Below are 24760 nucleotides of genomic sequence, written 5' to 3'. Positions count from 1 at the left end.
GAGGCATTCGGGAGGAGGCTCTTAGGCACAACCATAGGGAGGCCTAGCCTCTCCTCTGCAGCAACCGTCTTCCCAAGGGTAAAACCTATGGTAGAGGGCTCAACCCATCAAACCACCAGTCCCCCATGTCTGTGGCCATGCCAGCAACCATGGAGGTGGGGCAGGCGAATACCCCCGCATTCTCCACAGGCTCCCCAAGGGGGCACTGCATCTTTTTTTTTTTCCCTGTTTTTTTTTTTTTTTTTTTTAACTTTCCCTTCTTTTTTAAATCAACTGTATGAAAAAAAAGTTAAAAAGAAAAAAAACATACAATAAAAGAACATTTCAAAGAGACCATAACAAGGGAGTAAGAAAAAGACAACTAACCTAAGATAACTGCTTAACTTCCAACATGTTCCTACTTTACCCCAAGAAAGTTACCTAATATAGCAACATTTCTGTGAACTTGCTCCTACTATTTCCATCAGAAATTAACAGACCATAGTCATTCCTGGGCATCCCCAGAACGTTAAATAGCTTATCTGTTCTTCTTGGATTATTGTTCCCCCTTCCTTAATTGCTCTCTATTGCTAGTTCCCCTACATTCTACATTATAAGCCATTTGTTTTATATTTTTCAAAGTTCACATTAGTGGTAGCATATAATATTTCTCTTTTTGTGCCTGGCTTATTTCGCTGAGCATTATGTCTTCAAGGTTCATCCATGTTGTCATATGTTTCACGAGATCGTTCCTTCTTACTGCCGCGTAGTATTCCATCGTGTGTATATACCACATTTTATTTATCCACTCATCTGTTGAAGGACATTTGGGTTGTTTCCATCTTTTGGCAATTGTGAATAATGCTGCTATGAACATTGGCGTGCAGATATCTGTTCGTGTCACTGCTTTCCGATCTTCCGGGTATATACCGAGAAGTGCAATCGCTGGGTCGAATGGTAACTCTATATCTAGTTTTCTAAGGAACTGCCAGACTGACTTCCAGAGTGGCTGAACCATTATACAGTACCACCAACAGTGAATAAGAGTTCCAATTTTCCACATCCCCTCCAGCATTTGTAGTTTCCTGTTTGTTTAATGGCAGCCATTCTAACCGGTGTTAGATGGTATCTCATTGTGGTCTTAATTTGCATCTCTCTAATAGCTAGTGAAGCTGAACATTTTTTCATGTGTTTCTTGGCCATTTGTATTTCCTCTTCAGAGAACTGTCTTTTCATATCTTTTGCCCATTTTATAATTGGGCTGTCTGTACTATTGTCATTGAGTTGTAGGATTTCTTTATATATGCAAGATATCAGTCTTTTGTCAGATACATGGTTTCCAAAAATTTTTTCCCATTGAGTTGGCTGCCTCTTTACCTTTTTGAGAAATTCCTTTGAGGTGCAGAAACTTCTAAGCTTGAGGAGTTCCCATTTATGTATTTTCTCTTTTGTTGCTTGTGCTTTGGGTGTAAAGTCTAGGAAGTGGCCGCCTAATACAAGGTCTTGAAGATGTTTTCCTACATTATCTTCTAGGAGTTTTATGGTACTTTCTTTTATATTGAGATCTTTGGTCCATTTTGAGTTAATTTTTGTGTAGGGGGTGAGGTAGGGGTCCTCTTTCATTCTTTTGGATATGGATATCCAACTCTCCCAGCCCCATTTGTTGAAAAGACCATTATGACTCAGTTCAGTGACTTTGGGGGCCTTATCAAAGATCAGTCGGCCATAGATCTGAGGGTCTATCTCTGAATTCTCAATTCGATTCCATTGATCTATATGTCTATCTTTGTGCCAGTACCATGCTGTTTTGGCAACTGTGGCTTGATAATAAGCTTCAAAGTCAGGGAGTGTAAGTCCTCCCACTTCGTTTTTCTTTTTTAGAGTGTCTTCAGCAATTCGAGGCATCTTCCCTTCCCAAATAAATTTGATACCCAGCTTTTCCAAGTCTGCAAAGTAGGTTGTTGGAATTTTGATTGGGATTGCATTGAATCTGTAGATGAGTTTGGGTAGAATTGACATCTTAATGACATTTAGCCTTCCTATCCATGAACATGGAATATTTTTCCATCTTTTAAGGTCCCCTTCTATTTCTTTTAGTAGAGTTATGTAGTTTTCTTTGTATAGGTCTTTTACATCTTTGGTTAAGTTTATTCCTAGGTACTTGATTTTTTTAGTTGCTATTGAAAATGGTATCTTTTTCTTGAGTGTCTCTTCAGTTTGTTCATTTCTAGCATATAGAAACATTACTGACTTATGTGCATTAACCTTGTATCCCGCTACTTTGCTAAATTTGTTTATTAGCTCTAGTAGCTGTATCGTCGATTTCTCAGGGTTTTCTAGATATAAGATCATATCATCTGCAAACAATGACAGTTTTACTTCTTCTTTTCCAATTTGGATGCCTTTTATTTCTTTGTCTTGCCGGATTGCCCTGGCTAGCACTTCCAGCACAATGTTGAATAACAGTGGTGATAGCGGGCATCCTTGTCTTGTTCCTGATCTTAGAGGGAAGGCTTTCAGTCTCTCTCCATTGAGTACTATGCTGGCTGTGGGTTTTTCATATATGCTCTTTATCATGTTGAGGAAGTTTCCTTCAATTCCTACCTTTTGAAGTGTTTTTATCAAAAAGGGATGTTGGATTTTGTCAAATGCTTTTTCAGCATCTATTGAGATGATCAATTGAATTTTCCCTTTTGACTTGTTAATGTGTTGTAATACATTGATTGATTTTCTTATGTTGAACCATCCTTGCATGCCTGGAATAAACCCCACTTGGTCATGGTGTATGATTTTTTCAATGTGTCTTTGGATTCGATTTGCAAGTATTTTGTTGAGGATTTTTGCATCTATATTCATTAGGGAGATTGGCCGGTAGTTTTCCTTTTTTGTAACATCTTTGCCTGGTTTTGGTATTAGATTGATGTTAGCTTCATAAAATGAGTTAGGTAGTGTTCCATTTTCTTCAATGTTTTGAAAGAGTTTGAGTAAGATTGGTGTCAGTTCTTTCTGGAAAGTTTGGTAGAATTCCCCTGTGAAGCCATCTGGCCCTAAGCATTTATTTGTGGGAAGATTTTTGATGACTGATTGGATCTCTTTGCTTGTGATGGGTTGGTTGAGGTCTTCTATTTCTTCTCTGGTCAGTCTAGGTTGTTCATATGTTTCCAGGAAATTGTCCATTTCTTCTACATTATCCAGTTTGTTGCCATACAGTTGTTCATAGTATCCTCTTATAATTTTTTTAATTTCTTCAGGATCTGCAGTTATGTCACCTTTTTCATTCATTATTTTGTTTATATGGGTCTTCTCTCTTTTTGATTTTGTCAGTCTAGCTAGGGGCTTGTCAATCTTGTTGATCTTCTCAAAGAACCAACTTTTGGTGATATTTATCCTCTCTATTGTTTTTTTGTTCTCTATGTCATTTATTTCGGCTTTAATCCTTGTTATTTCTTTTCTTGTACTTGGTTTAGGATTGGTTTGCTGTTCATTTTCTAGCTTCTTCAGTTAATCCATTAGTTCTTTGATTTTGGCTCTTTCTTCCTTTTTAATATATGCGTTTAGTGCTATAAATTTCCCCCTTAGCACTGCTTTTGCTGCATCCCATAGGTTTTGGTATGTTGTGTTCTCATTTTCATTCGTCTCTATATATTTAGCAATTTCTCTTGCTATTTCTTCTTTAACCCACTGATTGTTTAGGAGTGTGTTGTTTAACCTCCAGGTATTTGTGAATTTTCTAAGTCTCTGATGGTTATTGACTTCTAATTGTATTCCATTGTGGTCAGAGAATGTGCTTTGAATAATTTCAATCTTTTTAAATTTATTGAGGCTTGTTTTATGTCCCAGCATATGATCTATTCTGGAGAAAGTTCCGTGAGCACTAGAAAAGTATGTGTATCCTGGTGATTTGGGATGTAATGTCCTGTATATGTGTGTTAAGTCTAATTCATTTATCAGATTGTTTAGGTTTTCAATTTCCTTATTGGTCTTCTGTCCGGTTGATCTATCTATAGGAGAGAGTGATGTGTTGAAGTCTCCCACAATTATTGTGGAAACATCAATTGCTTCCTTTAGTTTTGCCAATGTTTCTCTCATGTATTTTGTGGCACCTTGGTTGGGTGCATAGACATTTACGATTGTTATTTCTTCTTGCTGAATTGCCCCTTTTATTAGTACGTAGTGGCCTTCTTTGTCTCTCAAAACATCCCTGCGTTTGAAGTCTATTTTATCTGAGATTAATATTGCTACACCTGCTTTCTTTTGGCTGTAGCTTGCATGAAATATTTTTTTCCATCCTTTCACTTTCAATTTCTTTGTGTCCCTGTGTCTAAGATGAGTCTCTTGTATGCAACATATTGATGGTTCATTTTTTTTGATCCATTCTGCGAATCTATATCTTTTAATTGGGGAGTTTAATCCATTTACGTTCAACGTTATAACCGTGAAGGCATTTCTTGAATCAGCCATCTTATCCTTTGGTTTATGTTTGCCATATTTTTCCCCTCTGTCTATTAATATCCTTTATTGTACCCATACCGAATCTCTTTAGTACTGAACCTTTCTCCAAGTCTCTCTGTCCTGTCTTTGTTTCTCTGTCTGTAGGGCTCCCTTTAGTATCTCCAGTAGGGCAGGTCTCTTGTTAGCAAATTCTCTCAGCATTTGTTTGTCTGTGAAAAATTTAAGCTCTCCCTCAAATTTGAAGGAGAGCTTTGCTGGATAAAGTATTCTTGGCTGGAAATTTTTCTCACTCAGAATTTTAAATATATCGTGCCACTCCCTTCTTGCCTCCATGGTGGCTGCTGAGTAGTCACTACTTAGGCTTATGCTGTTTCCTTTGTATGTGGTGAATTGCTTTTCTCTTGCTGCTTTCAGAACTTGCTCCTTCTCTTCTGTGTTTGACAGTGTGATCAGTATATGTCTCGGAGTGGGTTTATTTGGATTTATTCTATTTGGAGTTCGCTGAGCATTTATGATTTGTGTATTTATGTTGTTTAGAAGATTTGGGAAGTTTTCCCCAACAATTTCTTTGAATACTCTTCCTAGACCTTTACCCTTTTCTTCCCCTTCTGGGACACCAATGAGTCTTATATTTGGACGTTTCATATTATCTATCATATCCCTGAGGTCCATTTCGATTTTTTCAATTTTTTTCCCCATTCTTTCTTTTATGCTTTCATTTTCCATTCTGTCATCTTCGAGGTCACTGATTCGTTGTTCAACTTCCTCTAGTCTTGTACTATGAGTGTCCAGAATCTTTTTAATTTGGTCAACAGTTTCTTTAATTTCCATAAGATCATCCATTTTTTTATTTAGTCTTGCAATGTCTTCTTTATGCTCTTCTAGGGTCTTCTTGTTTTCCTTTATCTCCCGTACTATGGTCTCATTGTTCATCTTTAGTTCTTTGAGTAGCTGCTCTAGGTGCTGTGTCTCTTCTGGTCTTTTGATTTGGGTGCTTGGGCTTGGATTATCCATATCGTCTGGTTTTTTCATATGCTTTATAGTTTTCTGTTGTTTTTGGCCTCGTGGCATTTGCTGAACTTGATAGGGTTCTTTTAGGATTTGTAGACCAATTGAAGTCCTTATCTCTAATTTATCAGATCTACAACTTCGTGGAGTACACTTTCTCTAACTAACCAGCAGGTGGCGTCCACGAGCCACCTGTTCTCCACAAGCCAGTTCTCCCCTGCTTAGCCTTTTTGGTGAGTGGGGGAGTGAGTCTTGTGGGGTCCAATTGGTGTACCAAGCTTGCGTGTGTAGTTGGTGTTGCCTGCCCTGTATATGGGGCGTGTTTCTGGGCAGTCAGGGAGGGGGGGGTGGCTCTAACAATCAAATCTCCCTGGTGATCCTAGAGTTTTATAGCTGCTGCAATAGTCTAATCCTTCAGTTCAGTCCTGCCACAGTTTGTCTCTGCCACTGACCCACAAGTCCTTGGTATTGGCGTATGGCTCCTGAGACTTGCAAGTGGGCCCCTCTTCCAGGCCGTGCACCCCGGGTCTTCTGTTGAGGGATGACTGTGCTATGTCACAGGTGAGTGCCGTCCCCCCAGGGCAGTTCTGGGCTGCTGGGCTGTGTAGGGAGGCTCCCAGTCTGCTGAAATGATGGCTGAATGGGGCTTTGTTAATTCACACTGCTCTACCTTCCCAACTCTGGGACAATCAGCTGAGGTTGCAGGGAAGGCTAATGTCCACGCCCAGTTTTGTGGTGTGTGCCTGTTATTTGAAGCACTTCCGTCACACTGGGTTGTCTGGGGCAGTTCTGGGCTATGGGGCTGGCGATGGGCAGGAGTGTTTCCTGTCCACCAGGATGATGGCTGTGAGCGGACACCCCCCTTTTCTTGGGAAGTTGTGGTGTTTAGTGAATTTTCTCAGCCACTGGATTATTGCGTTTTGTCTCAGAGCTCTCCTAGTTCTGCTCTTGACTTGACCTGCCCAAATAGCAAGTCTTTGAAGCTTTCTGTATTGGGCTTCTTAGAGTAATTGTTTTAGAAAAAGAAAAAAGGATTAAAAAAAAAAAAAAAAAAAAAAAAACGGGCCCTCCTCAGAGATCTAATGGGTTATTGAAATGCTAAGAGACAAAGCAACCAGGGCCATTAAGGAAAGGTCCACAGGGCAGAGAGATCAGCTTTTCTTAGGGATTTGCATATGCGCCTCAGGGCCCTTCCCCTTTCTATGTTCACCAGAACTCCAAAAATCCTCTGCTTTTATTTTGGAGTTTTTCGTGTTGTTTTTTTTCTATGCCTGTCTCCTCTCTGCTGGGCTGGTTGCTCTCAGATTCTCTGGTGTCTGGTCTCAGTCTATGGTTGGAGTTTGAATCAGTAGAATGAGTTTCCGATAAGGGCTGCCACTGCAGTTCTCCCTTCTCCTTCCCGGAGCTGACAGCCCCTCGTCCCCCGGGACTGAGCCTGGCAGGGAGGGGCGCGGGTCCCCTGGCTGCAAAAACTTATAGATTTCGCTGATCTCAGCAGTTCCACGTTTTCATGAGTGTTGTATGAAGTATGCCCAAAGTCAGATTGCTCTGTGGTGTCCAGTCCACGCAGTTCCTGGCTTTCTACCTACTTTCCTGGAGGAGTAACTAAAACATACAGCTCACCAGTCTGCCATCTTGCCCTGCCTCCTGCACTTGCATTTTCATGGTAACATATAATACTGGAAAATACAAGCCACCCAAAAGATATTGAAACATTCTTCTTCTCCCAAGGTTTTAAGATGACAGCAATGAGTTGTTTTTTTCGAACAGAATTATCAAGTACTCAGATTTGCTTCCAGAATTGCATTTCCCAAAGCTCAATTTTAAACTCCTTTGAAAGAAAAGAGTGAAATATAGAGGTTGTCTGTGAAATAACTTAAGCACAGTATGTCAGAAAATGGACTGATGAAGAATACCACTATGACATTTTTCAAAGTATATATAATTGGGGCTAATTTTAATGCTCTATATTAACGAGAAATGTGTTTCTTTAAACTTGGATGAAAGTTCATTGCTAATTAAGAGATTAGTGGGCTTTGCTTTCCCTTTTCAGAAATTTAGTACGTGTTTTAATTCATCACAGAGAAGCAAGACAGAATGAATGGCATAACCATATTTGGTACTCTTTTAAAAAAAGCTTTTTATTGCCATCACACTTACACACTATAATGTTTCCATTTTAACCACTTTCAAGTGATCAATTCAGTGGTATTAATTGCATTCACAATATTGTGTTAATATCACCAACACCCATTATCCATAATTATGAGCCACAAAAGAAAAAAAATAGATAAAAGCATACTTCATCAAAATTAAAAAAAAGTTTGCACTCCAAAGGACAGTGTCAAAAAAGTGAAAAGACGATCTATAGAATTAGAGAAAAATATTGGTGATTTTTAAAGTAAATTATTTGCTCAGATTCTCTGTCAAATACTGGTTACATCGATTTGTGGATGTCTAACTCCACCATGTGGTACACTGATGGTTTTGCTATTAAATTTAAACCTAACAGAGCTTTCATTCTCTGCCTTTTAGGATTGTTTGAGATCCTCAGCTTTAAAATAACCTTCAATATTAAAGAAATACAATTTATATAACATTCCATCAGGTATACTCATATAAAAAGGTAGATGTAGATCAAGATGCTTCCTTACATTTGCATCTGCACTGGTAACCATAGAGCATGTAAGAGCTTCTCACTGCCTTATCATGTTAATTGATCAGCTGTCTGGCAGGATTAGAGATCTGGGCCTTCTGATTCTAAACTGGATTAAAAAAAGTTTTACTTTTTAATTTAGAGGCATGAGCTTATAGGAGTAAAGCTTTTCCTTTTAGTCAGTGAAACTATATACTACAAGGATTTGTGAGCATACATTTATCTATGAGAATTTTATTTTGAAAAGTAGCACTTAACCAAACCAAAATCTTAAATCACTTTGCTACATCATCAACTGTCTAATGCCAATCCATTTAAATAGAGATTTGTATTAAGGTACAAAATCAGGATGGCAGCATCTTATTGCTTTAAACAGAGAATATCTTCTAGATATATATATTTTTAAAAAAAGACTTGTTTTAAAAATAGTATTATTAACAATGTCAAAGTCTGTAAGTGTTGTCTGATGAAAAATCACCAAATTGTTAACTGCAAAGAAACACATGATGTGCAGGTGGTTGTTCACTTTTTGATTTTCCGAAGGAGCATAGTGAAGCCCTGACAGTTTTGTTTTAGCACTTAAGGTCTTGTAGCAAAAATCCTGCCCATGCTGTACCCTAGACCAATCACATCAAAATCTCTGGAATGGACTCAGACATCAGAATTTTTGGAAGTTCCTCTGGTTATTCCAATTCACAGCCAAGGTTCAGAACTGCTGTGAATAGTTAATTACTGTGAAGGCAAAATTGCTCCAGTATTTTTGTTTGTTTGTTTTTGACCTCATACTTCTTACCACTCTCATAAAAATTCTCACTTGTGGCTGTGTCAGGATTTTGGTGGGAGGGAGTCAGGGTGGAAATGAAACTTCTAGTGCTCTCCCTCCTGTTTTGATTCCCCCTTACTCTTACAGGAAATGGGTGAAGGTAGTTATGCTGTTTTGCAGCTGTTATGTACCCTAGAAAAGGCCATGTTCTTTTAATCCATTCCTGTGGGTGTAGGCCTATTGTGGGTGGGACTTTTTGATTAGGTTGTTTCACTTGAGATGTGACCCACCCAATTCAAGCTGGGTCTTAATCCTTTACTGAGTCCTTTATGAGGATGAAAGACAGGAAAGGTCCAGAGAGCTCAGAGAAACTTAGAGAAAAGCCCCCAGGGGAGCTGAGAGAACCACTGAAGCCAGGAGCTGAAAGCAACAAAACCCGGGAGTGAAGAACAAGCAGATGCCAGTCATGTGCCTTCCCATATGACAGAGGAACCCCGGATGCCAGCAGCCAGTTTTCAGAGTCCAGTTATCATCCTGTTGATGCCTTAATTGGAACATTTTCATGGCCTTAGAACTGTAAATTTGTAAACTAATAAATCCCCATTGTAAAAGCCAACCTATTTCTGGTGTATTGCACTCTAGCAGCTTTAGCAAACCGAAACAGTAGCAAACATCTGAAATGCTGCACTAAATAATTGATTTAGACAAATGTAATTTTAATATGGATGTGTGAGGCAGGACTCAGCTTAGTTTTCTGATTTTCAAATTCTACTTAGCCAATTAGCTTGGATGTTCCTCTAAATCCTTTTAGGAGCAAGTGATAACTATGTTTAAATAGCCATTTAAAAGCTTATAATTCTTAAAATTAAAGGGATACTACAACCGACACTTTTTTTCCTTTTCAAGTAATTTTATATTTTATATTTTGTAATTTTATATTTTGAATATCTAATATGGAAAGACAATCCAATATGGTCACCTGTTGGAATGCTCCATGTCACTATGTCAAAAAATGCACATTTTATGGAGGAGAGCATGACATAGATAACCACAAGAAGCAGTGTGGTTGCCTAGTATGGATTGCAATATAGGAACTATAATGTTTCTTTTACTTGCAGATTCGTGATTCCATCTTTTGCACCTTGTGTCCCACATAGTAGATTAATGTGCGTGAATAGAGGAAAGAAAATAAAACAGTCTAGGAAGCAAAGAAATTATTAGCTTAGAGAGGACTTCATAATACAAATTAGAAAAGTGCTCCTATATTTCACTCATCAAGCGAGGACTTTTGGGTGTTCCAGGGTCTAATGCAGATCACATTCTTCTTTCCATCTGTCTTTTCCTCCTGCCAGCAATGCAGCTAAAATTTAGGATCAATAAATAGGCAAGAGTTATCTTCTTTTTACTAAAGAAGGCTGTATATTTAAAGTGATTGCATTAACTGCATATCAAAAGAATTCATATGTGAAATCTTCCTGTGTTTATTGAAGCTAAATCTTATGACTCACTTTAATATATTTGGCCATACTTGAATTTAAGCATTCCAAACTATCAAAATCAATGGCTTACTGCCATATTTAGCTATTTGGTCTTAAATGACTTAAATAGTGGCAGGCTAATGATTGAGCCATGACTACCCATTTTTAGGGAGAGGAATAGAAAGAGAAATTCAGTTTTGTATTAGGACCATTTGTATCAGAAATCATGATTTATTTGCAAGCTGTTTTCTGACTTCTTGGATGTCTGTATCTGCCAGCCCACTTGATTTTTAATGTCTTATCTTTTTTTCTAAAATAAATAACTTTATTATTTCCTGGAACTATAGAAAAAATGCCAACTATAAAAAAAGCTGATAAATAAAAAGTTAAGGTATCCTTACTCCCCAAAGGTATCACTATTAAGGGTTTGATACATATCTTCCTTCTAGCTGTTTTTTTTCTAAGCATAATAGTTTATAGTTTTTAAGCAATAAAATAATCAATGGCTTAATAAAACAAAGATCTAAATACAGATTTTGGCCTATCAGATTAAGCTTATAATTTCATTAGGGAATAAAAAAAAGACTTTTATAGTATAAATAGGCACATTTGATTGTCAAACAACTCAGAACAGTCGAGCATTACAGCCTATTTCACTGATTTATAAATCAGAGAGTATAAACCCACATAGGGAAATCCTTTTCAGGTTTTATGTGATAATGAAATAATTTAACAACAGAAAGAGAAAATGAGAAATAGTCCAGAGATTTGGGTTCAAATGTTAAACCCGATACAGCCATAGCAGAAACATTTTTTGTCTTTTGACTTTGCAAAGGAGATATGTTGGTTAACCCAGTGCAGTTAATTGTAAATTTGCTCCAACATTAAAATGTTACCTCTAGATTTCAGTATGTGGAGCTGATTACTTCACATTTTAGCATGACTATTAACATGTTTAATAGTGTGGAAAATAATCAAAAGCAATAGTTGCAGAATAAAAAGATGAGAAACATGCAATACATTGTTGATTGTACTTGGAAAAACTGCAGTGTCATGGCCTCACAGGATATATAAGAAAGAAATGGATGTATTTCATATTATAAACTCAGAAATGTACATTTTAAGTCTGTGATTAAATTATAGTTTTCTGTGGTGAAAATCTCTGTACAAATTCTAAATATAAGGGTGAAACAAGCAGCATCATACGTATGATCACAGTGAAGACTTGTAGTTTTCTGAATATTTTGAGGATATTTAGAATCAACCTATATTCCTCCATTTTTTCCTAAGCAAATGGATATTTATTCCAAAAATACCCCTCTGAGAGATAATTAATCTAAAGTGTACCCCTCGATAACATTTGTGTTTTGGATGTTATGCAGAAGTTCTTCAGGTGATGAGGCACAAATTCAGATAGCTAGCCAGCTGAGAATGTATGAAAGGAAAATTTTATTAGAACAGAGCCTGGAGGTGGGAGAGGAGAGAATGAGGGTGGTGAAGGTGACTGGGGCTCCTGTGAGAGTCCATGGAAGGGAGGGGGGTTGGGGAAGAACACCTGTGGGTGCTGGGTTCTTGATTTATTGAGACCCAGAGGGGAGTGGTGGGGCTTTCCCAAGAATACCGGGGATTGGCAGTTTCCAAATACACTGCATGAAAAGCAGTAGTGGCAAGGGCCATTTGGAGAAGCTGAGGCAGCTTCTTATCATTCTAACCATATGGAGATAACAGGCCTTGCTAGTAAATTATGCAACATGAAAAGGCCAAAGGGGCTGTTGGGAAAAGAAGCGGCAGGGGCCGTTGGGAGAAGCCAAGGACAGCTCTTATCATCCAAACCCTATGGAAGTGTAGGCCTTGCTAGTTGTGGCTACACACAGGGCAGGGCTAGCTGAGGTGTTCACTCATAAGGTGTTTTAATTTGCTAAGCCATTGAAAGCCGATACCATGAAATGTGTTGGCTTAAACAATGGGAATCTATTAGCATACTGTTTTGAAGCTGAGAAAAATATCCAAATCAAGCCATCATCAAGATGTGCTTTCTTCCCAAAGACTGGTTGCAGCAATCCTTGACTCCTCTGCCACATGGCAAGGCACATGGTGGTGTCTGCTGGTCTCTCCCTCTCTTCTGTTGTTTTTTTTTTTTTTTTTTTTTTTTTTTTTTTGCTTTCAGCTTCTTGTTTCAATGGCTCTCTCTCTCTCTCTCTCTCTCTCCCTCTCTCTCTCTCTCTCTCTCTCTCTGTGTGTGTTTGTATGTGTTAACTCTGTTTATAAAGGTCTCCATTAAGAGGTCTAAGACCCACTCTGTACCACACCCTACCTGAAGTAGCTTCATCAAGATTTCCTACTTATAATAATTTTACATCCATACAAGAATGGATTAGCTTTAAGAACATTATTTTCTGGTGTACATACAGTTTCAAACCATCCCACTCTACCCTCTGGACCCCAGAAAGACATGTTCTTTCTATATTCAAAATACATTTATTCCATCACAATATGCCAAAAGCCTTAAGTCATTTCAGTAAGAATAGTAAGTATAGAATCTCTCCAAAATCAGTTATAGGTATGGTCTGTCCTGGGACACAATTCGCCTCCATCTTTTGACCTGTGAAACTTAGAAAACAAGTTATCTGCTTCCAATATACAATTGAGGGACAGTCATAGGATAAACTCCATTAGATTTCAATATCTGAGAGTCATCTATAGTATGATGTTTTGTCCTCCAGGCCTGATGGAGTGGCAGCCCCACCCTTTCTAAGTGCTTGTGCAGCGGCCACACTCTCCCTGATTAATGGGGTGCTGCTCTCCCCGAATACTGGAGTGAAGGTTTCACCCTTGTCAAACATTGGGGTGTTAGCCAGACTCTCCGCAATCCCCCTGGCATCTGAGAAACCCTCTTCCTGAACAACGGGCTGGAAAGCCTGCCTTCTCCAAACTCTAGGGTATACTCACCCTTTCCTTGTACATGGATGGGTCTTCTCTCTTGGCCCAAAAAGATTTCTCAGTCTAGACTTCGGCCTCCATGGTTCTGCCTTTGAAGTCATTTTTCCTTCAGTCTGTCCCTTTTCTGTCCCTTTTAGTCCAGGCTGGCAGTGGTTCCATTCATACAGATCTCACAAAAAATTTGTCGGTTTTGCAAGTAGTACACGGGTCCAAACCATCAGACAAAAGAACTTTCCACAGATCCTTCCTGGATAACTGCATTTCCAATCCTGACTTGCACTGAAATGGCTGACTGGATCCATGTTCAGTTAAACCCTCACATGGAGCACTATTCTCTGGGGGCTCACTTTACAGAAACCCAGGATTTTTCAAACCATCAATTTCTGGTTTCTTTCCATCCAGGAGTTCAGTTCTCAGCTTATCCCTTTCCTCTTGTATGCTACTATAAGCTGCAAGGAGAAACCAGACAGTACTTTCCACATTTAGTTTGGAAATCTCCTTTGCTAAATATACAAACTCATTACTTTCAATTCTGCCTTCCATCTGACATCGGGACTCAATTTTGCCATGTTCTGTGCCACTTTAAAATAAGGGTCACCTTTTTTCCAGTTTGCAATGATACTTCTATCATTTCTGTGTAAGGCCTCATCAGAACTACCTTTAGCGTCCACATTCCTAACATCAGTCTCTTCAAAACAATCTAAGCCTTTTCTATCAAGCACCTCACAATTCTTCCTCCTCTACTCATCACCAAATTATAAAGCCTTTTCCACATTTTTGGTATTTGCCATAGCAGGATGCTACTCTTCTGGTACCAAAATCTGTTTTAATTTGCTAGGCTGCTGAAATCAGATATCTTGAAATGGGTTGGCTTTAAACAATGGAAATTTATTAGCTTACAGTTTTAAGGCTGAGAAATATGTCCAAATCAAGCCATCATCAAAGCAACACTTTCTTCCTGAAGATTGGCTGCTGGCAATCCTTAACTCTTCTGCCACATACATGGCAAGGCACATGGTGGCATATGCTGATCTCGCCCTTCCCTTCCCCATGTTTTTGTTTTTGTTTTTGTTTTTTGCTTTCAGCTTCTTGCTTCAATGGCGCCCTCTCTCTTTCTCCTTCTCTCCTTCTCTTTCTCTCTCCCTCTCTCTCCTTCTCTCTCTCTCCCTCTCTCCCTCCTCTCTCCCTCTCCCTCCTCTCTCCCTCTCCCCCCTCCCCCTCCCCTCCCCCTCCCTCTTCATCCCATTTATACAAGACTCCAGTAAGAGGTTAGAGACCCACCCTGGGCCACACCTTAACTGAAGGAAACTCATCAAAAATAGATTTACACCCACAGGAATGGATTAGCTTTAAGAACATGATTTTCTGGGATACATATAGTTTCAAACTACTGTAAAAGGGGAACTTATTACTAGGTAAAAATGATGAGACACCAAATAAAATCTGTTTTATGCCATTGCAACTTGTCATAGCTCATCCTGTTTTACTTTTTTTTTTTAAGCATTTATTACTGTCTGAAAATTGCACATGTATTTGTTGAATTACTTTGGGGGGCCCCTGTCCACCCTCATCCCTAACCACCAAAGGTTAGCTGTAAGACAGGAGAGCTTTCCAGGGTCTAGAACAATGCTTGTCACCTAACAGGTTCTTGGCAAACATTTGGTGACTTCATTCAATTCCACAAAGTTGTAGTCATAAATATGTACCAGAGACTGTACTGGGTACTGTAAATTAAAAAGAAAGACCTAGATAGAGAGAGAGAAAGAGAGAGAGAGAGAGAGAGATGTCCCAAATGGCCTTGCTGTCTTACTGCTCATAGAATAGTAGAGAAGAAAAATGAAAAGTAAAAAATATTGACCAACCAAGTTTACCATAATCATCAAAAACTATTATTTGGACGGAACATAATATTGTCATAGTCATGACATGTCAACTTGTCATAGTGTGTCATGGCATTGCTAGAGTTAGGAGCTTGGAAACATATCCAAAATATTTTAAGTAGTGCACAGTAGAATCTTTCTTATGGAAATTAATGATTAATGGGAAATATGTTTTCCAGCTTCTCCATGTATTACATACTTTTTAGGGGCTATTCCATGTAAATGGCTAGTATCTTCAGAACATCCTCAATATTTTATTTGATCATTACTACAAGCTAATGAAGTAGATATGTCAAATATTTGTGTTTAAGAAAATATTTGAACAGACTAGATTAGTGCTTGCTTGAGGCTGGGGGTGGAAATGGGGAGAGTGACTGCACTCAGTACATGGACATGAGGCATATTTTTGGAGTGATAGAAACGTTCTCAAATTGGATTGTTGTGACGGTTTCACAACTCCGTAAACTTACTAAAATTCATTGATTTGTACACTTAAAACAGGTGGATTTCATGGTTTTTAAATTATACCTCAGTAAAGCTGTTTTAAAAAGAGACTAATCAAAGATATCCCAAATAACTGTATTTTAGAAATAACTTCAGGTTACCATCAGCTTTTTCATTCCATTTTGATTCATAGTAAAGGGTAAAATGTTTGGAATTTTGTTACATAGCCTGGGATTAACTTGAATTGTTAATATTTCTTGATGACCATACTGGTATCTATTTTAAGATCTTATATGGTAAAATCAAAATGTTTTTCATTGTTCTCATTCTAATACATTTAATGGATTTCATTTCAAAACTATTTTTACTTAAGCTGGGATAGGAACTCAGATTTGCTTTCTACACTATGGTAATTAGCCCTCTATCAAGTCATAATTAATCTATTGCTTCTACAGTTCCCTGATAGTTCTATGCAACATTATAAATTTTCACCCCAAATTTTGTTTCTTCATTTATCTAATTTGAAAAATAACAGTAATTGCCTGAAAATACATATTTATTGTGAACTGTTCTAATATCCTCATTATTATCATCATTATTATAAATAGCCATAACATTATTTCTTAGATGTATTACATGAAGAATAATTCCCCATAATATTCCCTTACTTATTTTTAAAGGTTCTGTGATCAAATTCACTTAGAAAAATGTGCATGCTGTATTTATTTCTCTTTTGGAGATTTATTCCCCACCATTTTTTTTTTTTCAATTTTCAAAGCTTTAAAGTTTAACCCAAGCTTAATAAACCACAGAAACCTATTTTTCCAGAAATCTGTTAACATACCATATATAACTCTCGTGTAAGGAAATGCTGTTTTGGAAACACTAAAGTAGAATATTTCCTTCATATCATCCTTCTATTCCTATGAGAGTAATAGGAGGTGGGTGGAAAAAAATGGTCATCAGTTAATTTCTTGAAGTTCCTATCTTAAAGAGCCACCAAAATACATATAGTTGAACTAACGCCAAAGTGTAAATATATTACATTGATCTTAAAATGTGTCATTATTGCATACATTTATATATATATGAACCTTCCCGAAAAGTGCTTATGGTCACATTGTTAGACTGTATCAAGCTCTTTGACCTGTTGCATATTCCTGATAAAAGTAAAAATTTCTCCAGTTACACAGTTTAGTTTTACATTTGTAGGTAAGATGCTTACTAATTTGTCCAATTTTTGATTTATTTTATTAACAGTAATGAAAACCTGTGGGTTTTTTTCGTTTTATTTGTTGAATTATTATAATGTATAATATGAACTTTTTCAAAATTGTTTTCCTGTGATCATAATTACATTTTTTGCAGGTTCTCCATGTTTTAAAGGTATACGTTATCCAAGATCCTTTAGTACATTTTCTTTCTTTACTTTTGTAAGTATCTCTGTAATGTGTTATATATGACCATTTCTCCTTCTTGAGGATGCAATTTCAAAATTATCATCAGATTACATTTAACAGTATAACATTCATCATGACATTTTTTAATATTTTTTATTTCTGAAATATTTTGTTTTTTCTCTAGAATCATTTTCTTCCTCTGACATCGCAAAAGCTCCCATAATTACTTGAAATAAAGTTTCCTTTATTCCATTAAATATTTTAGACAGCTGCAGCTTAATTTTGCTTGCCATTTTCTGTCATTAATGTGATATATGTGAATAGTCTGATGAGATAAATCATGATAAAAAGCCACACTCCCTGCTCAGTTAATTGTAAAGTGCTGTATTGGAAATGTCATTAATGTTTGATTGATTTATAGTGCCATAATTTTCCCTTTGCAGTCTTTAATAGAAAAAGGGTTATTTCCCTTTCAATTGTTGTTTTCTTTCCTATTTTGAGTATATAATACTAGTTTTGACTATAATTACACTCTTTATTTTTGTAATGTAATGATGATGTAATTTGCTTTATATGACTTCAATTTTATGAAGAAAGTCTTGTGATTCTGAAAGGAATTGGATTGAGAACTCCTATTAGAACATAAATGAATGTTTCAAATGAGTAACACTGATTTTCTATTTCCATTCACTTTAAGTTGACATTTACTGATTTTTTGTGAAGCCACAGTGACAATTTCACAAGATGAGTTATTTCCGTTTTTTTTTTTTTTTTTTAACACTTATCATCTATCTCCTGGTAGATTAATATCTGGGGTAAAAAGAGAACTCAAGTTATACATCCTTCAGATCTACAGGAGATCTTACAAATCTGGTAACAAATTATGGAAATCATTTTCCTTAAGATTAAATCTCCTATTCCTCAATGTTTTATTCTACACTGTTATTTTCTTTCATTGTCTGATCATGTCAAGAAAAATGATGTAATGTTCATGACTTGTTTTAATTAGAGGGGATTTAAAATAGGAGATTGTCCATTCTGCCTGGAAATTTCCATTATAACCCATTATTTGAACAAACCACATATCTATTCACAATAAGCCTGCCCTAAAGTGATAGGCATTTCTTAATCATGGGGTTCTAGAATAATACTCAGATGAGATTAAGTAAAGTAGGTGGTAAAAGCTACCCAAGCACAAACTAAAAATTAATTATCAGTTGAAAGTAAGGATTGTGGAATTAATCTGTAAAGGTGTAAATATAATAGTGATGTATGATAAATATATATCCACTTTTGTTTTATAATTTTAATAATGAATTACATTGCTGTTATTGAATATGTTCATTAATTATATTGGACAGTTTTTCCCAGAGCTAGTTGTGTGATATATCCTACCAAAAGAAAATTTTAAAAAGATTTTTTGAGCAAAAAATTTAACCAATGAGGCCGTTTAGGCATAATTTACTTAATTCGTGAAGAAATTTTGACCCCTAATTGTATTGAAACAGTATTCTACTACAAAGATATGAGATCTTTTCTAGAAAATTTGCCTATAAATTATGGTAAAGTCTGGTTTTATATGATGGTCAGTCATCATTGTTTTCAATTTTAGTGATTTTATTGGTAATGACCATTCTAAAAATACAGAAATTCACCCTCTCAACTGTCTACCTCATATAGACATACGCATTTTAAATTTCAAGAAATGCTTTGCACAGAGTTTCAAATTGCCCAATCTTCCTGTCACATTTTACTTTGTCCTTTTCATCTCCTGGGGACAGACATCACATTTTACTTGGTCCTTTTCATCCCCTGGGGACATATAAAAGCTAAGTTTTTTGTGTGTGTTCATAAGTCATTGTTCTTGCAATTGTTTATGAGTCATGAAAATAGTATGGCTCGTTTGAATGAAAGCATAATGTACTATCAGAAGACCTGGGTTTCAATTATTACTTAGGCTACCTTTAGTTTGTTTAATATGGTGACATTTCACATATAGTATCACTTTTGACCAAAACCAATCCTTTTGACCAAAACCAATATAGTTGTCTACTCTAGGTATGAGAATTTCCCCAGCTATGCTGCCCACAAATCATGATAAAACCCCATTGCTGGCTTGTCATTATCATCCTCAGTTTAGAGATGAAGGAACCAAAGCTCAGAAAGGTTTGGTTCTTTGTCCAGGGTAGCAAGTTAGAGCCTTGAGATATTAATCTAGATTTCTCTTAAAAATATTCCATTCTGATTTCCTGAGAGCATCGAGTCAGAAACATTCAGCTTCCTGCCTCTCCATATCCAAAATTTTCTTTGTATCTTACTTTTGGTTTCTGAAAAAGAATCACTTCTCCACCTGTCAGTCTTTTCCACTGACCCTTTGACCTTTGCTCTTCATTCCATTTTCTCTTGCTTCACTCAGGGCTTTCTAATTGATTATTAATACTTATCTCATTTAGCCTGTCTCAAAATGGACATGGCTGACCTCTCTTATTCTTAAAACTCTCATGTCACTTGATTTAAGTGGCATCGTCTCTCTTTTCTGATTCTTATCCTTCTCTTTAAAGTTTCTTCTCTTTATTTATGCTTTTCTCCTCCACATTCCTTAAATTCCCATATTATCCATTATTCTCTCCTGGCCTTCCTTTCCTACCTCCCCCTAATGTTTGAGAGATGCTATAATAAATAGCACATATTGTACAAGTTCACACTGCTTGTTTGAATATATACATGCATACACACACATACATACCCAAATACTGATTAATAAAATCTAAATGCATTTCAGTTTATCAGTGAATTTTTATTAGCATCCTCTCACTATTAATGTCTTCAATTAATAGAGGAAATAGTAGTAGTAAAATTATTATCACCTATGATTCTGATTAATTTTAGATTTAAAAGTGTATTTTAATGTTGAAAATACTGGAAATCATTCATTTAGGACATGAGGTTATTTAATAACTGATCTCTTCCTGAATTTCTAGTTATGTTTCCGCCAATACTGCACTCATTCTTTTTACATTATTTCAGTTCTCCCAAACTCTTCATGCTATTCGTTGTCCCATCTCTACACTTCTTTTTTCCCTTACCAGAAATGCTTTTGTGTTTACAACTCCCATCCACTTGGATATTCAGTATATTATTTGGAACTCTTAGATGCAAGTAACAGACACCAAATTGAATTCACTAAAGCAGTAAAAAAAAAAATGGGGGAGTGGAGTTAGTCTTACGGATACAGGGATGTCTCAGGGAACTCAACAGCAAAAATAAAGTTTTGACACAGGAAGGGACTAGAATCCTTTGTTTTGGTTATCTCTAACAGCAATCATTATTTACAATAGTTATGTTATTTGGGAAGGTTCAACTAGCTGGTTCTCTCTTGGGGTCTCTCATGTGATTGCAGTTAATTGTTTGTAGGGGTACAGTAATCTGAAAGCTCAGATGTTCTGGACATCCTAGATGGAGTACCTGCATGGCTAGCAGTCAATGCTGGTTGTCAGCTGTAAGCTTACCTAGGATTGCTGAGTATTTACCCTGGTGTCTCTATGTATCTAATATTAGTTGAGGGCTGTTCCTGGACTTGAAGAGCATCAGTTTTGCCATATTCTGTTGGTTAGTGCAGTCAAAGGGCCCACACAGATTCAAAGAGGTAAAGAACTAAACTCCATCTCTTGGTGGGGGAGTATAAGAGGACTTTGTGAGATGAGAGTTATTGTTGCAGCCATTTTTGGAACATACCATCTACCTCAGCCTCTGATTGGAAACCATAGATAATTCTGTCTCTACCTCACTTTCCTCTCTCTTTGCCATGGGTCTTTGTTGTTCCTCAATTGACACTACAAACTAGAGACTTTGTAAACACAGTTTCCTGGAATATGTGACACAGCTCCAAGCTTAATGTCCTACTTTAACATCACCCCCCTCAGAGCTTGACCAGACTTTCTCTAGTTAGTGCTAAAATTCTGAGAAAGAATCTCATGGATCAATCTTGTCCCAAACATTTTCCATGTTCTAATCATCCCTGACTTGGGAGTGGCCATGGTCATGTGGCAGAGACATGGTTACAATTGGCCCACCTTATCGAGGGGGTGAACATTTCCTAGCTGAAAGGTCATGCCCACAATGCCCCAAAGAAATCTGCGATACCTAGCAATGTTTACTCATTATCCAGGTCCTACTTTAACATCCCCCCCCTGCCCCGTGGCATCTGTAAAGTCCCCTGTATAAGGGTCAGTCTACCCCACATGCACTCATTAAGTTTCAGAAATTCTTTAGCATTTCTTGCTCTGTGAAAAATGTTATCATGGACTTACATAGATCCCTCACACATGGATTCTGTGGTTCCAGGAGGATAATAGTTATCACTGTTTCCCACACAAAGTAATTATTCAACAAGTGAAGATGTTGTATATAGTAAAAAATTATGCATTTACATGAGTCTTCACTCTTTTTTCTTTTAAGCCAGAAATCTAGTCACTTATGTAATTTTGAATTAATTTGCCTCTATTATTGTTAGCATCAATTTTCTAAGAAGAGAATATGAAGGTATGTCTGTGAGTTCATAAACTCGCATCTTCAGTGATTTCTTTTTGAACCTAACCCATTTTCTTGGTATAATTCTCATTATTCACTTCAGTGCTATAGTTCTCTGTGGTAACTAAGTAAAACTGATGTTATTTTCTATAAAATGCACTGGAATTGACTCTAATTGGTATAAATTAGGTTTTACTAAATACGCATTTTATAAATTGTGTGGCACAATTATTTTTATGGACGCTGTAGTTTAAGTTAATCAGTTTCTTCTTCTCTAACTTTTTTTATGATAATCTGACAGTGACTGAATTTTAAATTAGAATAATTTGACCACTAGCTGATTCTTGCTGGATCTGACAGGAAGAAATAAATGAATTAGGTGTTTGGTCTCTGCACACTGCAGGATTTGGCTGGGTCAAATTTTGGATAGAACTTGATCAAAATTTTTTACTGAGTATAGAAATATTATATAGTCATTTAAAGTTCTAAATTAATCTCTATAGGAATCTAAGTATCTTTAAGACAAAAAGTAATGCCAGTTGAGTCATTTAACTTCCCTTTCCTAGACCCATAGTATCCCTGAAATTTTACTGAAACATGATACAGAATGACTGAGCAAAGTTCATTATAAGGAACATTGTCCACATTCAACTTTCTCATTATGTGTTATCCTTGCCACATTTAGCTAGTTTATAAAGACCGATATCCTGGTTTGGGTCAGATTTGAATATAAATTCAAAGAGAAAAGAAAGAGAACCAATGTAAAAATTTTTTTTTTGCATGTTAGATATAAATAGATAATTTCCCACTGAAAATTATATATGAGATAGCTATTTATTATCATCAGCTCAAAATGATAATTTCTTTTTCACAGTAATCCCCAAAGGAAAGTAATAAATCATTTGATTTCCAATAATTATGGTAAGTGAAAAATTTATTGTCATTTTAAAGCAGGTTATATTTCAGTAATGGTTTAGGAGAGTTTTTGCATTCCCATCTCTTGGAAACTAAGCAAATTGTTCTTTGCAATAAAGTACAGAACATGCTGATTAATAATGCTGTCTTCCCAACAGAAAATCCAATCAGATTTGACAAGTCATGAGATCAGTTTAGAAGAAATGAAGAAACATAACCAGGGAAAAGAGGCTGCCCAGAGGGTCCTATCCCAAATTGATGTTGCACAGGTATATCTTGTTGTACAAACTAAGGAACTGGTTTTAGTTGGACATTAAAATATACTCTAGTCTATATTAGATACCTTGATTATTAGCAAAATTGGGATTGAGGGCATTATTTGAAAACAACAATGTGATATCAAAAAAATAAGGACATTTCTTATATGTATATATCTTAAGGATTAAATAGGCTTATAAATGACCTTTTGCTTATAAATGACCTTTTATTTAATATCACATCAAGAAAAAATTACTGAATTATTCTTCCAGATGCATGTATTCTGGACAAATGCAAAAGAAGGTTGCTTTACTTTGAAAATTTTTTGCATGTGTGTTTTCAGGAATAGAGAAAAATCTATTAACAAAAGTATGACTGGTTATTGTTTGGAAGACAAAAATTAAATCTGTGCATCCTTTACATTTTGTTTATAGAAAAAATTGCAAGATGTTTCCATGAAGTTTCGATTATTCCAGAAGCCAGCCAATTTTGAGCAGCGTTTACAGGAAAGTAAGATGATTTTAGATGAAGTGAAGATGCATTTGCCTGCGTTGGAAACCAAGAGTGTTGAACAGGAAGTAGTACAGTCACAGTTGAATCACTGTGTGGTACGTGTTTTTGGTGATATATTGCAGCTACTCCTTTACTTTCCTTCTTGAGAAATATTTCGTGATATTCTTTTATAATAGAAAATTGTTACAGATAGCTGTAATAATTATATTATGCAATTTTAAGATTAAGAGCAAAGATTAACATGGGTGTAGTAAGAGACAAGAAGTTTTACTGATTGAGTAGCCATTTAATACTTACTCTGTAAATGTCTTTTTTGAGTCTAAAATTCTGCTAAGGATGGTGCAGAATATAAAAAGGAGGTATGTATGTTTAATTATTATTGTGTGTTTAATAGATTTTAAAATGGAAACCTAGAAAGGAAATGTGTTACCCTCTAAGCAGCAAAATAACAGTAGTTGCAATAATAACCTTTCTAGAAATACAGAATACAGGTAAGCTAAGTGATGTGCACAAGTCATCTCTAATCCCTAAGGCCAAAGATTACCTTGGGGAATTTAAGGACTAACAGCCAGTAAAGGACAAAAACAAGAATCCAAACCAGGCACTCTTACTCCAAATCCCAGTATCTGTCAGTACTGTATATACATTGCAATGTCACCAAACCACAAAGACAGAAAAAAAAGGTATGGGAAGCAGACTTCCAGGAAAGATGGTGGTGTAGGGAGCTCCAGGACTCAGTCCTTCCACCAAAACAGTGATTAAACAGGCAGATCCTGTCTCTAACAACTATTCTGAAACTCTGGAGGCTAGAACAACACTGTATAGCATTCAGGGAAGAGCAGGGAGCTGATAAACTATGGGAAAGGGCAGTAATTTGCTCTCTCAACATGGTGGCTACCAGCGGCCACACCCCACTCTTGCAGCAGCCTGCCGTGGGGTCCAGTCCTTGGCTAGCTCACTGGTGAAAGAAAGGGACATAAAATCCTCTTCCCCGAGAACAGCAGGGGATAGCTGATCATTGATCACAGTTTTTGGTTAGGATTGCTGGGGGCCTGGCTCTGAAGGCAGCCATTGTTTTGACCCTCTCTGGAAAGGGGTGGAGGCAGTAGAGATTGAAAGACACCAAGCTTCCTCAGGGCTGTGTGGGACAATTAGCTGAAGGGCTGCATTTGCTGGGCAGTCCAGAAAAGCTCAGCTTTGGGGAGCTCTCAGAGAAGCTTTTGGCACCTTTCCTGATCCCTCCTCAGGGCTGGATCCCTGGCTCTGTTTTGGCTGGGGAAGACTGACTTGGGAAAGGCCTCTCTGGGGTGACACTCCTCCCAGAATTTTCCCTCCAGGAAAAAGCAGTTCAGACAATAAAAGAAGTGTAAAAAACTATAGAGGCAGACAGTCTGTGGCAAAATTCTTCCAGTTTCAAATACTTGGTAGAGGAAGGTCTGTCTCCTGGGAAACAGAGGGGACAACAGAACTCCTGTAAACAGGGAACTCCAAAACAACTAACAAGCAAAGCCCCAGCACAAGACAGATGCCCAGAAACATATGGA

At 36.9% G+C, this 24760-nt stretch overlaps 1 protein-coding gene across 10 annotated transcripts in view; it reads left to right on the top strand.

Moving 5' to 3' along the window:
* The window catches only part of DMD (dystrophin), a 2178366-nt gene that overhangs the window by 689577 nt on the left and 1464029 nt on the right, over positions 1–24760 (top strand). For all 10 annotated transcript variants that reach the window (XM_037821041.1, XM_037821045.1, XM_037821047.1 and 7 more), the window contains 2 exons: positions 22604–22714; positions 23138–23311. In XM_037821041.1, coding sequence (XP_037676969.1) covers positions 22604–22714; positions 23138–23311 — 285 coding nt within the window. The remainder of the gene's footprint in view (positions 1–22603; positions 22715–23137; positions 23312–24760) is intronic.

This window comes from Choloepus didactylus, chromosome X (assembly GCF_015220235.1).
Source record: "Choloepus didactylus isolate mChoDid1 chromosome X, mChoDid1.pri, whole genome shotgun sequence".
Classification (NCBI taxonomy): Eukaryota; Metazoa; Chordata; class Mammalia; order Pilosa; family Megalonychidae; genus Choloepus; species Choloepus didactylus.
This window is presented reverse-complemented; position numbering and strand designations above follow the sequence as displayed.